The sequence below is a fragment of the Danio aesculapii genome, chromosome 14, assembly GCF_903798145.1.
Source record: "Danio aesculapii chromosome 14, fDanAes4.1, whole genome shotgun sequence".
Classification (NCBI taxonomy): domain Eukaryota; kingdom Metazoa; phylum Chordata; class Actinopteri; order Cypriniformes; family Danionidae; genus Danio; species Danio aesculapii.
Window position 1 is genome coordinate 32,396,102 of NC_079448.1, and position 15,789 is coordinate 32,411,890.

General features: G+C 37.6%; 2 protein-coding genes across 5 annotated transcripts in view; one reads left to right on the forward strand and one right to left on the reverse strand.

Moving 5' to 3' along the window:
* The window catches only part of mtus1a (microtubule associated tumor suppressor 1a), a 46,489-nt gene extending 41,892 nt beyond the window's left edge, over positions 1-4,597 (forward strand). For all 4 annotated transcript variants that reach the window (XM_056472061.1, XM_056472059.1, XM_056472062.1 and 1 more), the window contains 2 exons: positions 112-209; positions 3,052-4,597. In XM_056472061.1, the coding sequence (XP_056328036.1) occupies positions 112-209; positions 3,052-3,265 (312 nt within the window). In that variant the 3' untranslated portion in view covers positions 3,266-4,597. The remainder of the gene's footprint in view (positions 1-111; positions 210-3,051) is intronic.
* A 1,855-nt stretch (positions 4,598-6,452) lies between these two features.
* On the reverse strand, positions 6,453-15,746 carry pdgfrl (platelet-derived growth factor receptor-like). Its single transcript, XM_056472822.1, has 6 exons — positions 15,537-15,746; positions 12,224-12,503; positions 10,581-10,732; positions 10,197-10,496; positions 8,606-8,742; positions 6,453-6,691 (listed from the first exon to the last, which is right to left on the reverse strand). The coding sequence occupies exons 1-6, from the start codon at positions 15,589-15,591 to the stop codon at positions 6,500-6,502; spliced, it is 1,116 nt and encodes a 371-aa protein (XP_056328797.1). The 5' UTR covers positions 15,592-15,746; the 3' UTR covers positions 6,453-6,499.
* Between the last annotated feature and the right edge of the window lie 43 nt (positions 15,747-15,789).

Genomic DNA, 15,789 nt, shown 5'->3' on the forward strand with positions numbered 1-15,789 from the left:
ATAAAGACATTTTCCATTTTGTAAATGAACAGTAAAGAGGTGATCATGTTTGCATGCTCCTTCAGTACCTGTGCAGGAAAAACGTTAGCTAAGACTTTGATTTATTCTTAGATGGAGAGGAACGTGAAGCTTGATGAATGTCTTAAGAAGCTGCAACAGGAAAACGAAGACCTCAAAGCCAGAATGGACAGACATGCTGCTTTGTCTAGGTAAAGTAAATAAACTTCATTGACTTGTGATAGAAATATCATTCAGTATTCTGATGCAACTCTAATTTGTTCACATAAGCTGCTTTTCCACTATAGGCTGAATGGTTCTCTTTGCTTAAAGGGTCATGAAACACCAAAACAGGTTTTTTGAGATGTTGACAGTCATATATGTGTCCCACACTGTGAAATATGTGTCCTAATAGTGTTTTAGCAAAGGAAGTGAAAATAGGGTTGTTTTTGCTTTATTTTGAGCAAGTTCGCTCTTCCGGTTTGAAACGAGTTTTTGAAGCTACATCATGGCGATTAGATCCTTGCGTGCATGTGTCGTCTGTGTTTTGTTTATAAATGTGCTGTAGCAAAGGTTTTGTTTTAATTTCCTCGCTATGAGAGCGCAGCTAAACTCACGTGTGGATTATAATGCTCTTGAGACGTGACAAATACGTTTGCAAGTAACATTTTTTTTTACCCGAGAGCTTTTCGCATCTGGAAATGGCGAAATCTGCATTTGCCGCTCGTCTCCTTTTAAAAAAGACACTGCTCCAGGTGGTGTTGATTGTTCGGTCTCTACATATTTGGTAGGTGCATGTGATCGGTGTTCTTTGTTTGTTTATTCAGATAGCAAAGTTAGTTTGTATCGTCAGCAGTACTTTTTCCATTTTTAAAGACATACCTTAGTCAAAATGATTTAGTTACTATGTTAACAGTACGTTAATACCACTGCAATATTATAGTACGATATTATAGACTGAAAGATCCTCTGTAAATGCTGCTCTCCGAATGTAAACACCTTAATCAAACTATTACCGTCGTGTAGGATTTTTGCTGCATTTTGTGACAGGATAGTCTATACACACACAGCTTTCTGATGCTACCTACCAAGGGCATCTAAGTTACCGAGAAATGTGAAGGTTTTTTTTTTCTCCCATTCGCAGTGCAGTATCAAACATTCCATTAAAACTACACTCTTCCAGCAGTTCCTCGCATACAATATCCCGTTTGTCACATTGGGGGCATGCATGAATTGTTCTTGAATGAAAGTGAAAATGCCAAACTGCAGTTAAAGTCGAAATATTTATATTTTGGCAAATAATTCGATTACGGTTGTCCATGTAAACACAGTCATTGTCTTTCTCCCCTGCGTCTGTGTTTGTTTTACCTCTGTGAAAATCAGCGTGTGCCCAAACGGTAACTCCCAATTTTATGCAAAACCTTCCCTCTTTCCCTCCCCCATCACTCCCGCCTAAACAGAGCTGGACACACCCACTTTCCAGACTTTTTTCAAACTAGAGATGTGAAAACACCCTGCTTAGACGGGGGTTCGTTGCCCTTTAACCATTCCAATCTGTCCCGATCCAGGCTAGTCAGCATGGATACATTTCAGCTTGGATACTTTCCACTGTGGTGGTGATAATGGAACTCTCTGCAGTGTATACAAATGTTCATTAGTGCCCATCCGCTTCTTTAGTAATGCCATTTCTACAAGTATTTTTCCCTAAAGTCTTTGGTTATTGTCTTGTAATGCTTTAACAAAGTGATCAACAAGGATGAGAATCATAACTTTACATTACAACGTAACATTACAATCTTTGCTTTTAATTAAATAAGTATATTTAAATTGTTGTCATTTGGAGGTGAATTGACTATTTAACATTTTCATCTTCACATGCTCAATCAATTCAGTTGGTTGACATTATTGAATTGATTTTGCTCAATCTGGCCATTTAACTTCTAAAGCTCGGGATGTCAAAAAACTAGCAGCAACGACAGTGTTGATGTCTTGTTTTGGCTGCTCTAGTCCTGTCTGGACTAAAATGCTGTGCACACCAAACGGATAATAGCTGACTGAAACAAGAACATACATTCTGCGCATGATTGAGAGGATCTATCTTTCCATACCTGCAGGTTTACCTATAGTCAGTATAGTTGTTTCACAAAGGAAAACCAGAGCTAGTGCTGCACATATACAAACCATAAACAAAGCAGCATTGGCATACTATTTTTTATACAGTGCTTCTCACTCACAATAGGATTTACACTTCTAATTATGTTTGTTAATCTGATAATCCATATAATTTACAAATATTTAAGAAATGCGACAAAATAATAGCTGTCTCCTTTGTGTTGTGGTCTTGACTTGCATTGTTAGCTTCGTTACTTCAGTTTTTTGTTCTTGCACTCTGATTTGGAGTTGAACAGCCAATCAGAGGGCTCTTTCACCAATGACCACTGCTGATTCTACTTTCTGAATCAGTCAACCTCTGATGTAAGCTTGACGACAAGCAATGTTTTGAATACACTAAACAAACTAGCCTGACAGACGATGACCGAAGAGCGGTCAATGCCATATGGCCGACTGTCAGCTTGGTGTGTCTACGCCTTAACGTTTGGGTGTTTTCCCCAGTGGGATTCAGTAAGTTAGACATGTACCAAAGCAAAGCCTCTGCCATTTGCAGTATGGAGCCTGAATATCAGAGAAATTCTGCAGAATGTCTTCTCGCTATGCTTTGTTAATTAATTGTTAATTATTCTGATTACTGTTTGTGGCAACAGAAAAGTTGCATGTTCATTGCATCAAAGCTTTTTACTGAGAGACCTTCTATTCTTTCATCTTGTGCAGTAATGATGTTGACTACTCTAATTAAGATGGCCAGAGTCCTGTCAGGGCCAGCATATGTATTATCTGTACTGTGAACTATAGTGAGTGCAACCCAACTTCCAATCCTTCCATGGGGATCCTTCCCAATCCTGCTCCCCTCTCTCCCAATTTGCTTGTCTACTATCTTTAAGGCAAAAATGGCCAAAAAAAAAAAGATAACCAGAGCACTGCCTTGTTTCGTTTCAGACAACTGTCCACAGAGCAGGCAGTTTTACAGGAATCCCTCCAGAAGGAGTCCAAAGTGAACAAACGTCTGTCAATGGAGAACGAAGAACTGCTCTGGAAGCTTCACAATGGTGATCTGAGTAGCCCCCGCAAGATCTCCCCTTCCCCGTCCCTAAATCTCCAGTCACCAAGAACCTCTGGGATGTTCTCCAGCCCTCCAGTCTCGCCAAGATAACAATGGCCTTCAGCTTCCAGGAAGCACTTTAATACAGGACAGAGCACTTCCCGCATGCTGAAGGTCTGGACCATATGAGTGGCTCTCAAAATGGAATGAACCCTTGTACAGATTGAAAACTGAAGACAGTATTGCACAGAAGCACTTACCAATGAGGCCACCCTCGTACTTTTGCCTTTCACGTCTATGGAGGAAAGAGGAATATCTCAGGGCTTATTGAAAGTTTCTCTCTAATTTGTGCTTTTTGTTTCTGGATTGTTTCCCCCCTGAAGTTCCAGACTTTAACCTGCTCTCTGTAGAGTACTGGCATCTGATACCATGATTGAGGCCTTTGTCAACCAATGAAGCTTTTCTACCAGACGTGTACCTGGATTTATCTTTTGCTCTGGGACAAATGCCCAAATGCCAGTTGGCCAGTGGACATTTCCCAGATGCTGCTGTTGCTGCTGCTTGTCTAGCGTTTGGTATCCCTTTATTTCACATAGGACCTCAGACGAACTTTTCTAAAGAAGCACTTCATAGATCAACTCATGCCATAAACTGACTGTTACTATTTACTCAAACGGAAAGATATTCACTGATCTCCACCAGGTGTTCTCAAAACCTTATGCAACCTTTTTTGTCGTGTTTATATCATGCCTTTAATTTTTTGTTGTTGTTGTTTGAAAATGGTATTTTTTTATATATCATCACACGTTTTATGAACAAGGTGAGCTTCATCCAGGTGCATGCTTCACCACAGATGTGCTCATATCATATCTCTCATATGCCTATGAGAAACTTCATACAATGAATGATGCAGAATGAATTACTAATAGTTGAATGTTTTGATTAATGCCTGCGTAAGGGTTGAATTATCTCTCTTCCTCACTTTCTTGGCAATCAGAGATGCAGTCTAATCGTAATGGTATGCTGGAAACGTACGAGTGCTTGATATTGAAATGGCATGCCATTAGGCAGCGCTGTGACTATTGGGAATCTGCGAGTTTTTTCACTACTTTCTTGAATACGGGTTTTGTATATTATTCAGTATGATTGAGCCCTAGGGGACAGATTTGAGTGTTCATTTGTCTTTATTTCTATATTTATGTCTGATCATGAGACCAATGTGATTGACTGAGCATGTTCCAGTGGCCTCAGGAGCACCCCTCTCTGTTTGAAACCCTCCACTGCAGCTTTATGTTCAAGCTAGTGACAAAGAGTTTAAAATGCATAAGAAGTTGCAGGGTTTTTTGGTTTGGTTTTGGTATGCATTTCTAAGTTGTTTGCGTGGATGTTGGCGTGAAACTGAAACTATTAAAAATATGCATATAATAAAAAATGTACATTTTTCCCATTTGTATTTTTTGTGTTTTTAATAGGAAAGGAAGGTGAAGTGTGAGTCTTCGTCTAGTTTTACCCATACTTGAAATTGACTGGGGATTTTAGTCATTATTTACTGCTCCTGCTGCTCCAAATTTTGTGTGCATTTCTTTGTTATGCAGAAGACCAAACTAATTTTTGTTTAATTTTAAATTGGGTTGCACGATGGTGCAGTAAGTAGCACGTTCGCCTCACAGCAAGAAGGTCGTTGGTTCAAGCCTCCGCTGGGTTAGTTGGCAATTCTGTGTGGAGTTTGTATGTTTTCCCCGTGTTCACATGGGTTTTCACTGGGCGCTCTAGTTTCCCCCACAAGTCCAAAAGCATGTGGTATAGGTGACTTGGGTAAGCTAAATTGTGTGTGTGTGTGTGCATGTATGCATGTATGCATGTATGTATGTATGTAGGTATGTATGTATGTGAATGAGTGTGTATGGGTGTTTCCCAGTGATGGGTTGCAGCTGGAAGGGCATCCGCTGCGTAATACATTTGCTGGATAAGTTGGCGGTTATCTAATTCACCTGTACCGCCTGTCTTTGGACTGGGGGAAACCGGAGCACCAGTAGGAAACACGTGAACACGGGGAGAACATGCAAACTTCACACAGAAACACCAACTGGCCCAGCCAGGACTTGAACCAGTGACGCTCTTGCTGTGAAGTGACAGTGCTAACCACAGAGCCACCATGTTGCCTTTAAAAAAAATACATTTATTGATTTTCTACTGAACAAGGGCTGCATTCTCTTCTGAGTGGCTCATGTGCTAAACCCTGCAAGGCCTCTAACCTGCTAACCTCAACACTAATTGAACGAACCTGAACCAGAATGACGATCTTCAGGCTCACCAAGATCTTCTAGACAAGTGAATTGGAGCTAAATTCGACAGGACGTTGGTCCTGGTCTTCTCATTTACAATGGCTAGCTCATACAAGTACCCATTAAGTCCACAAGGCTGTCCAATTTTAGCTTTTAGATGGGTGTCTGTTTGCCCAACTGTGGCAAAGCAAGAGCTTTGAACAAAATTTTACCTCATGTCAAAGTAAGTCTCTGAGGAAGACTGTAAGGGTTAGGCTGCCATTTAGGTTGGCCCTTTTACTTTATAGTATTTTCTGGAGATTGATTTATCCTGATTAGAAAGCAATTATACAGTCCTGCAGGAAATAGTTTGTAAATTAGGGGGAGGGTACTATCCCTTTAAGAGACTCTGCAGCGAAACGGTATACACTTACTGTAGGTATTGTGCTCTGCTGTTTTTTTTTTTTTTTTTTACTGCACTGCTTTATCTTCTTCTAGGTAGTCTATGTTTGCATGTAAATCACTATAACAAATGGCGAGCAAAATTGACTGCCAGTTTGATTCTGATCTGTTCTCTTGATTGTGAATTACATTCCAATATATTCTTGATTTCTTAATTCAATAACAGGCATCTCAGCGAGAACTAGAGAAACATACTTTGAATGTGTCACACTGAACCAAAATAAGCACTGGGCTCCCTCTGCACATTCCACATACGGAGTCCATTAGTGCGGAGCACAAAGCCTTCATGCTCTTCAGACATATTTCATGCATGTAAAAATATGCAAATAAACCTTAACACCTTCCATTTTAAAGAAGACAAAAAGCGCTGAACCTGATTCACATAGATAGATAGATAGATAGATAGATAGATAGATAGATAGATAGATAAACTGTTGACTTTACCATCAAACAAGAAGTTAGCATTAACCTTTCTCATTGTTATGTCTTCGTTTAAAAGAAGCACTTCATTTCATATAGACGATGCATGTTTTTTTCATAATGATTTTATTAAGCAGCATAAAGCCTGAAATGTGAATGGAGTCCAGCTCAGCTCAGAATATAATCTATGTTGTTCTTCCTAGTCACGTGGCTTCACCGATGTGGCCACCAGTGTCTCTCCATTCTTATTCTTGGCAATGCAGATATACTTTCCATAATCAATGGTTTCAACATCATCCACAATCATGGCGCTCTGGGAGATGCGTGTGGTGTGTCCCACACCGCGGTTTATCAGCCTCCAGGAGTCCTGAATGTTCACCGGCCTCTGGTCCTGAAAAGACGCACATTCACACAAATGTCATTTTCTTTTATGCTCATTTACTTTGAATGAGGTAATTTCTTACTGTAATTGTCAGCAGACATTAATTTTCAATATAATATGATTTTATAAATATTTTCATACAGTAATTTCTAGAAATATTGGCAAAACAACATAATCTCGTGGCAATTCGTAATGTTTTGATTTGGTGGATTATTTGTATGATCTCATTTTTACATTTTAGTACGATTTGCTCATCCCCCAAAGTGTAAGTGTTGTTAGGGGTAGGGTTACCTCCCGTAAAGGGTACCTATGGTGAAAAATCTACTTTTCAAGCTGTTTGGACAGACATATGTACAGGTATAGTGTATTTGTTGTCTGATGCAGCCGAGGGATGAGATTAAGGCACGCTAAAAGGCACGTAGAAAGGGTGGCCGGGGAGGACTAGCCTTAAAGGTGTAGTACAACAAAACAGCCTCCTGGTGCAAAAATGTATAATATAGAATCTCATAAAAGGTATAATAAAAAATCTGATGGGGGTTTTGAGATGAAACTTTACAGACACATTCTGGAGAAACAAAAGACTCATATTAAATATGAAAAAGGGCTAACCTAGGTGCCCTTTAAAAAAATTGTGTGCTTTTTTTATGAATAAAATAAATTTGTACAAATTGGCCACTTTTGAGACAATGAGTAAAATTGTTTAATTTCCTGGTGAGATTGAGCTAGGCAGAACTATTTTAGTTATAGGAACTTTTTTTTGGGGGGGGGGGACATTAGCTAATACTGCATTGTAGGGTCTAACCCACCACAAGAGAAACTTCCTTTGACATAAATGTTCAATTACTGGGTGAATGCATGTCAGATGCCAGAACAAATTCATTCACACATTTTTGGCAACCTGTCCACTATTGCGCTTGATGTCACTGTTGGCTGGAATAAGTCGGTTCAGAGCTCCTAGTGAAGTGGAAATTCAACCAGGAAAATGGCCTGATTACTTTTTGGGGGAATGGCCTGTTGGCTAGTTTCTATAATACAGGGATGTCAAAATCAGCAATTCTGGAGGACCACAGGCCTGCACAGTTTAGTTCCGACCTTGCTCCAACATACCTTAAGATTTTAAACAAGGATTCAATTAGCTTGATCAGGTGTGTCAAATTAAGGTTAAAGCTAAACTGTACAGAGTTGTGGCCTTCCAAGAACTGAGACCTGTGCAAAAGCCTTTCATGTGTAATAATCAGTGTTTGGGGTAACACATTACAAGTAACGCGATTTACGTAATAATATTACTTTTTTAGTAATCAGTTAAGTAACGCATTACTTCTAAAAATTAAGTAATAATATTTGAGTTACTTTTTATTTTAATTAATTAGCTTTTTTAAAATTTAATTGCTGAATTAAAATGAACGTAGTAACGTTGAATCCCGGACCCAATGAGAGAGTGGAGGAACAGACAAAAATGAAAATGGTAGGCCCTTACATTTCTGTGATGGAAATATTCTTATTATTTTGAACACATGGAGAAAAAGGAAAAGAGGATTATCTGACTGGACAGTGATTTTACTTTTTAATAAAACAAAAAGTACAAAAATAGCAAACGCATTGCTTTAAAATTTACAGCTATGGATAATATCCTACATTGATTTTTTTATGTGTTATTTTTTAGGTAAATTAAGGTTATACAGTGTGTTGCTAATTGCAGAGCTCCTTTATTTAAAAAAAGAAGAAGAAGAAGAAACTCCTGCAAGTTCTGAAAGAGATCAAGCCTCAGCCAGGTCAGAAAATGCTAAAGTAACATAACGCATTACTTACCAAAAAAAGTAACCAAGTAACGCAACTAGTTACTTTTTAGCGAGTAACGCAATATTGTAATGCATTACTTTCTAAAGTAACTTTTTCCAACACTGGTAATAATGCAATACTCACCTGACCAGGATACCTCCAGCTGAAGCTGACATTCATCTCGGGTTCACCCAGCACTGTGCAGGTAACATTAAATACATCTCCACTGCTCACTGTGTTTGAAGAAGCCTCAATAGTCGCAAAAGGGGGACCCCTAGGTACTGCAAAAGGGGAAATGCATCACAAAATGTGCATCCTGACAGTTATAGGCAAGTTTATATGGCACATTTCATACACAGTGGCAATTCAAAGTGCTTTACATAAACAAGAATAAAAGAGACAAGTAGAAGAAAATAAAAACAAATAATAAATAAAAATGATTAAAAACTGATTGAAATGTGTTAAAAACAGGTTGTAAAAGAATGAAAAGAAAAGAAAGACATAATAATGAGATCTGTGGGACGTAGCACAGTGCTCATTCAGTAAAGGCACAGCTGAACATATGTGCTTTCAGTCCTGATTTGAACGTGCCTAATGTTGGAGCACATCTGATCATTTCTGAAAGCTGATTCCAGTAGCGGGGTGGCCATAGTAGCTGAAGGTGGATTCACCCTGTTTTGAATGAACTCTTGGAATTTCTAGTTTATATCCTAAAGATCTGAGTGATCTGTTAGATTTGTATTTAGTCAGCATATCTGTAATGTATTGAGGTCCTAAGCCATTTTGTGATTTATAGACCAGTAATAATACTTTAAAATCTATTCTGAATGTAACTGGAAGCCAGTGTAGAGACCTGAGGACAGCTGTGATGTGCTCTGATTTTCTGGTTCTGGTCAGAATCCTGGCCTCAGTGTTCTGGATGAGCTGGATGAGAATTATCTGATTCTCTTTTTGGGAAGGCCAGTTACAGTAATCCACCCTGCTGCTGATAAAAGCATGAAAGTCTTCACTGTAAACAAAGCATCTTGTTCTTGCAATGTATTGCAATGTATGATAGAATGCTGATTTACTTACTGCTTTGACATGACTGTTGAAACTCATATCTGACTCCAGAGTCACACCAAGATTTTTGACCTTATTTTTTGTTGTTTGACCCTTAGAGCCAAGGTACGCTTTCACCTTGAGAACCTCATCTCTGTTCCCAAACGCAATCACTTCAGTTTTCTTTTTGTTTAACTGAAGAAAGTTTTGGCACATCCAATTGTTAATTTCATCAATGCATTGGCAGAGGGTGTCAATAAGGCTGTAGTCATTAGGCAGTAAGGCTAGGTAGATCTGAGTGTCATTAGCTTAGCTGTGGTAGGAGATTTGGTTCTTTCTCATTATTTGGCTCAGAGGGAGCATATAAAGGTTGAACGGGAGAGGTGCCAGAATTGAGCCTTGTGGGACTCCACATGTCATGGGTGTCCACCTCAATCTATGGTCACCTATACTGACATAGTAACCTCTCCCTTCAATGTAAGATCTGAACCATTTGAGGACTGTCCCAGACAGCCCAACCCAGTTTTCCAGCCTATCCAGAAGTATGCTGTGATCGACAGTGTCAAATGCGGCACTGAGATCGAGCAGTACCAGCACTGTTAGTTTGCCTGAATCTGTATTTAAACGTATATCATTGATTATCTTTGAGAAAGTATCTTATAAGCATCACTACTGTACATATATGTTCTCTTACCCTCCACATACAGCAGCTGGTATTTAGTGGATATTTGCGGAGTGGTTTTGGTGGTGCTGTTGGCCTTGCAGTAATACGCTCCCTTATGTTCTGGACTGGGATTTCGGATGATAAAGCCTTTCATGGGATTGTAGGAGATCTGAGTCCCATCCACAGCGATTTCCTCTGCAGGAACTTCTCTGTGTAGCGAGACTTTGATTTTGGGGTTGGTCACCCGGCAAGGGATGCTGGCAGGTTTGTCAGGGCGCAGGTAAATGATCTCAAAATGAATGGCAGAGGGGACAAACAGCTCATCTTTGTCTGGATACAAAGAGAAGCATAAAGATGTCTTTAGAGTTTAATGATCATATAGATGCATTTGTGTTATCTGTGCGGATAATGTACCTTGGAAGTATATGTAAGTGGCAGAGATGGTGTCTACATCTTTCTCACATTCCTGTCCGTCACAGAGCAGAACCCAGCAGCTGTATTCTCCAGTGTCAGCAGCAGAGGGCGACGTCAGGATCAGCTGGCTGTAGCGTTCATTCTGCTTGATGCTGCAATCGCACAATCAATAGGGCTTTTCAAATCTGAAGCAGTTACTCGTAGGTTATTCTAACTTGTTTGTTGTTTCACACAGTGAGCATAGGCCATAGCAAAGAGTATGTATTATAGGATAATGGGAGGTCGCTGGTTCAAGCCCGGGCTGAGCCAGTTGGCATTTTGTGGAGTTTGCATGTTCTCCTTGTGTTCGTGTGGGTTTCCTCCGCGTGCTCCGGTTTCCCCTACAGTGCAAAGACATGCGCTATAGGTGAATTTGGTAAGCTAAACTGTGTGTATGTTATGTGTGTGTCTTAAATGTTTTGGTTAACTTGATATTTTTAAGGCAGTCGGTTTCCTACTATTTTCTTAGTAATGTGAACATAAGAAAATAAGAAAGGTGAACACAACTAATTATTTTGAGTCAACAGTGCAGAAGCTCACTTAAAATAAATACACTACTTAGAAATTTAAAGCAATCGGTTTCCTAAATTTTTCTAAGTAAGGTCAACTTGTGTGGGTTTCCTCTGGGTTCTCTGGTTTCTCCCACAGTTTAAAGACATGCGCTATAGGTAAATTGAATAAACTAAATTGGCCATATTGTGTGTGTGTGTGTGTAAATATGAGTGTATGGGTGTTTCCCAGTACTGGGTTGTGGCTGGAAGGGCATTCTCTGCGTAAAACAAATGCTGGATAAGTTGGCGGTTCATTCCACTGTGGCGACCCCTGATAAATAAAGGGACTAAGCTGAAGGAAAATAAATGAATGAATAAAATTTTTCCTCAGTCATATAATATCTTTTACATAAAATAATATTTTTTAGTCTGGAGTGAAGCTAACCATAAAATACTACTATTACCTCAAAATGAAATAACCTTTAACTGATATAAACGCTGCTTTAATTTTCCTATACTTTGAATTGCTAGAATTACTTTAAAGACAAAAATATTAGATTTTGCGTGCTTAGTGTTAAGTATTGTTGAACTTTCCGTTATTTCTAACTTTAGTGTAGGTTTGTTTGTTTGTTTTTGTTTTTTGTAAACTGAATTTAAATTGAATAAAATATATTTCACATGTCTGCTAGAGCTTACATAGCTTAACGTATCAAAAAAGATAATAAAATTAGCATCAAATGATAATACTTGTCAATATTGACTGTATTTATAACTGACATTATTTTTTTCCTTTATATATATATATATATATATATATATATATATATATATATATATATATATATATATATATATATATATATATCCACAATTACCTATTTTGAGATTTCTACATAGAAAATGTCCAGCGAACTTGCTAAATTTACTTATAATGTACAATATACAACAACCTAATCTAAAAGATCACAATGTAATAAAATGTTATGTATTTGCACTTGCAGTTTTTTTCTCAATATTCCAATATTTCTTCACATGCAGTGTATTTACTGTGTTTGACTATGTAATCATGAAAAGCACACTAAATTATTCAAATAAAGTGGGATGGAAGAATACCTGAGGCGGTTGTCATTAAAGGTGTCCAGATAAGAGGGATAAGCCCAGCCAATCTTTGTTCCTTTGCATCTCAGTTCCAGTGTTTTCCCTGGATTCAATGACAGGCTCTCTCCCAATCTGAGAAAACGACCTTTATCAAGGACTTGGGTGAGAATAGACTGTCCTTTGCTTCCTGCGTCCTTTTCTTTGACTTTGGGGTAGCGAACCTTTACCCTTTTTCTTCCTGCTTTAATGCGGTTCTCTCCGGCCTCTTTCTTACGCTTGACCTGCTGACACACACCTGCAGAAACCAAAACTGAGTCTTTCTGATCTCCAGCATATGTTGTTGGGTGGGGAGCAATAACATTCACTTCATTCCTGTCATATGTGAGTAGAAAAATGTTTCGTTTCTCTCTGAATGGGTCACAATATGTCCCCAATAATATGTTAAATAAATCACTTATGTCCCCAGAATGTCTGTGATGTTTCAGCTTAAAATACGTGCATAGTATTTATTAGATTGTCAAATTTGCTCCTATTTGAGTGTGAGCAATAACACACAAATTTTGTGCATGTGTCTTTAAATGCAAAGTCTGTCACCTAGCTGTTTAGTTCCATTAAATGTGTTTTTATTAATTAAGCTCTTTTGTTATTATGTCTGTAAATAAGTCTAATCACACAAATCTGTTATCTGTGAACAGAGTTAAAGGCTATAGCTGGGTTTTCATCACCCCATGTTAATTTACATTTTGGAGTATCGCATGAGAACAAGTGATAAAGACAAAATTTCCCCCAAAAAATACAAAAAAAAAATCACTTAATTTGGAAAAAAAAAAAAACGTTTTTATGCTGAAAAAGGTTTCATGTGAATAATGGAAGATGGAAATGCATTTGCCAAATAAACTCATTATACCCATGTGGAAATTATTTTGCAAATTTTGCAAAAAAAAAATTACAGATTTACGTGGAATGATTTAGTATCATAACTAAAAGCTTAATATATGAAATAAAAAATATAAAATGTTTAACTTTGATTGAATGTTTACAATGCAAATCCAATTAGATTCACTTAAGTGGTAAACAAAGCAAGTCTCTGATATAATACATCTACTAAAAGACAGAAAATATTACTTTACAATCTGTATTGTAAACAAATAATATGAACATTTTAATATTACTATTATTATATCACAATAATATTAGTGAAATGAATTGAAAAACTGAGTTAATATAAATTTACACCAGTAAATACATAGACTCAATGATGGACAAAAAATCTGCGTAATTCTGCGCGCGCAGATTCCGTGTGGGCCTACTCATGAGGCTGTCTCTATGGACCCTTTTCAGAAGACAGTTATGACATGTTTAATGGTCATCATAAACTTAAATTCTTGAAAGTTTTTAATATTTTGATTTTATTTAAAAAATAAATAAATAAATTATATATGTACATTTATATTCATTTATGAATGTATTATATCATCTTTGCGTCAAATTACAAAAACTCCAATCACCGCTTATGCAAAGTGTTTGTAATGCAGCGTCTCTGGAGCAGAGAGTAAATTTGACGTTATCCTCTCCTCTGGGTGCTGTCATGAGTCTCACACAATTTTTTACTTTCTCTGAAAGTCCTGATAAACCATCGTGGAGTTTTTCTTGTATTGTTTTAGATTGTAAAAAAATTATTTGTTGTATTCTACAATTCAATGCGCTCTAAGTTTATTATGACACCTTCCACTACTAAGAAACCCGGAAATGTGAAAAGGGTCTATTATGTTTGTTTGGTTTACTGTTGGTTGCTAGGTTACCAATACTACAGTGAACTGCTTTAAAGTCCCTGTGCACTGGAAGCTGCGATCATTATTCTTTTTGTAATGTTACAAAGTTCCTAGAGAAACAGAATTTTAAATGAGATAACAGTGGGCTTGGCTTGTTTCTACTGAAGGCTGAATGGATCTAGTCAAGTAGGCATTTCATTCAGAAAGATTGGGGAAGGAGTTTTAGAAGAGTTATTACAACCTAACAGACTCCTCCTGCTCACCATTTCTGTTTGTTGTCAAAACTGACAGTTGGAGCAGCGTTAGCCACGCCATTACCTCAAAATTACATCATCTGATAAATTAACTGAAAACAAACAAGAAGTGCATTTTCAGATTTCAATTAAAGATTAGAAGGGCAAACATTTTTCTTGTTTTCTTAATGATATGCACATTATTAACCACAAAACTAGCAATTTGAGCTAACAAAATCATATGGTTAGTTTTGATTTCTTGAACTCGATGGAAATGCATCTAATTTGTATTTGGGATATATATATATATATATATATATATATATATATATATATATATATATATATATATATATATATATATATATATATATATATATATATATATATATAATTATTATTTTTTTTTTTTTAAGAAACTTTGAAAGCTTTGCTTCACATTAGGATGGAAGACTGGTAGTGTTACATGCACAACTATATAGAAGCACATTCAGAAAGGCCATTGGAACCATTATTAAAGAGACAGTTCACCCAAAAATAAAGTCACCATTTACTCATCCTCTAATCTTTTTCCCAAACTGTCAATTTTCTTTTTTTTTTTTTTTTTTTTGTAGAACAAGAAGGAATAAAAACTGAAAAAGTTTGGAAAAACAGGCATTCTGTAGTATTTTTGTAGATAAGGGGCAGTGATTTAATGTCAGACACTTTCCTACATAATTTCACTAGGAGGACGAAATCTGAACATTGTGTTTTTCCACTTGGTGGCAGAAAATCCCTAACAAAAGTTACAGGTTTGGCTTTTTTCCACATTTTAGATGTTTTAACTGACAAATGATAACTTCTATGACTCCTAACACAAGCTAAAGAAAAGAGTGAAAGAGAGCCAGCACAAGTGGGCTTTGCCATCTGGAAATCTACTCTCTACAGTTGAGCTCACAGCTGTACAAACAGCAATGCAGAAAATATGCCTTTCTTGTTGTCTTTGCAAAAACATTGAGGTTCGCTGAAATATAATTTCATTGTAAATTCAATTATGAGACATGCAAGAGTCTTTTCTGATTTCTTGTTCATGTTTGGATGAAAAGCCAATAGCTGATTTGTTGCTACTGGTTAAATTCTTTCTTTTAATATAAAACTGCTCACTGATTTGACCCCCCCCCCCCCCTTTCTGCGCTGGATTTTTGGCTTCTGTTGGCACCACTGGCACACTTTCATCCATAACATCTCTCGGTTAGAGTAAGTGAACAGTGATGTTCTTTGACAAAATTCAATGTCTTGAAGGAAGAATAACATGCCAGAAGAAACAAAAGGAGTTCTGCTTACCGTTTTGGACCTCCAGCCAGAGCAGAGCCAGCGTAAAGAAGAGCCAGAATTTCATGATGGCTCTGATGGAGTTTTCCAGCAATGGTCACAGGCTGTTTTTGCAGCTCTGGAGGCCTGAGAGCAGCACAGGAGCTCTTCGTCCGCTTCGTCTGTTCCGTTTACACCATAATCAGCTCCATACTCTGTGAAAAATAGGAATTTCCCCTGCCCATCTGCACACTCCCCCTTTGGTGTTTTAGATTGTGAGCCCTGT

Coding starts and splice junctions, on each gene's coding strand:
- pdgfrl (XM_056472822.1), bottom strand. CDS start 15,591: ATGAAATTCTGGCTCTTCTTTACGCTGGCTCTGCTCTGGCTGGAGGTC. Junction 8,743..10,196: donor CCAGCTGCTGTATGTGGAGG/GTAAGAGAACAT, acceptor CCCCTTTTGCAG/TACCTAGGGGTCCCCCTTTT. Junction 6,692..8,605: donor GCTGGAGGTATCCTGGTCAG/GTGAGTATTGCA, acceptor GCGTCTTTTCAG/GACCAGAGGCCGGTGAACAT.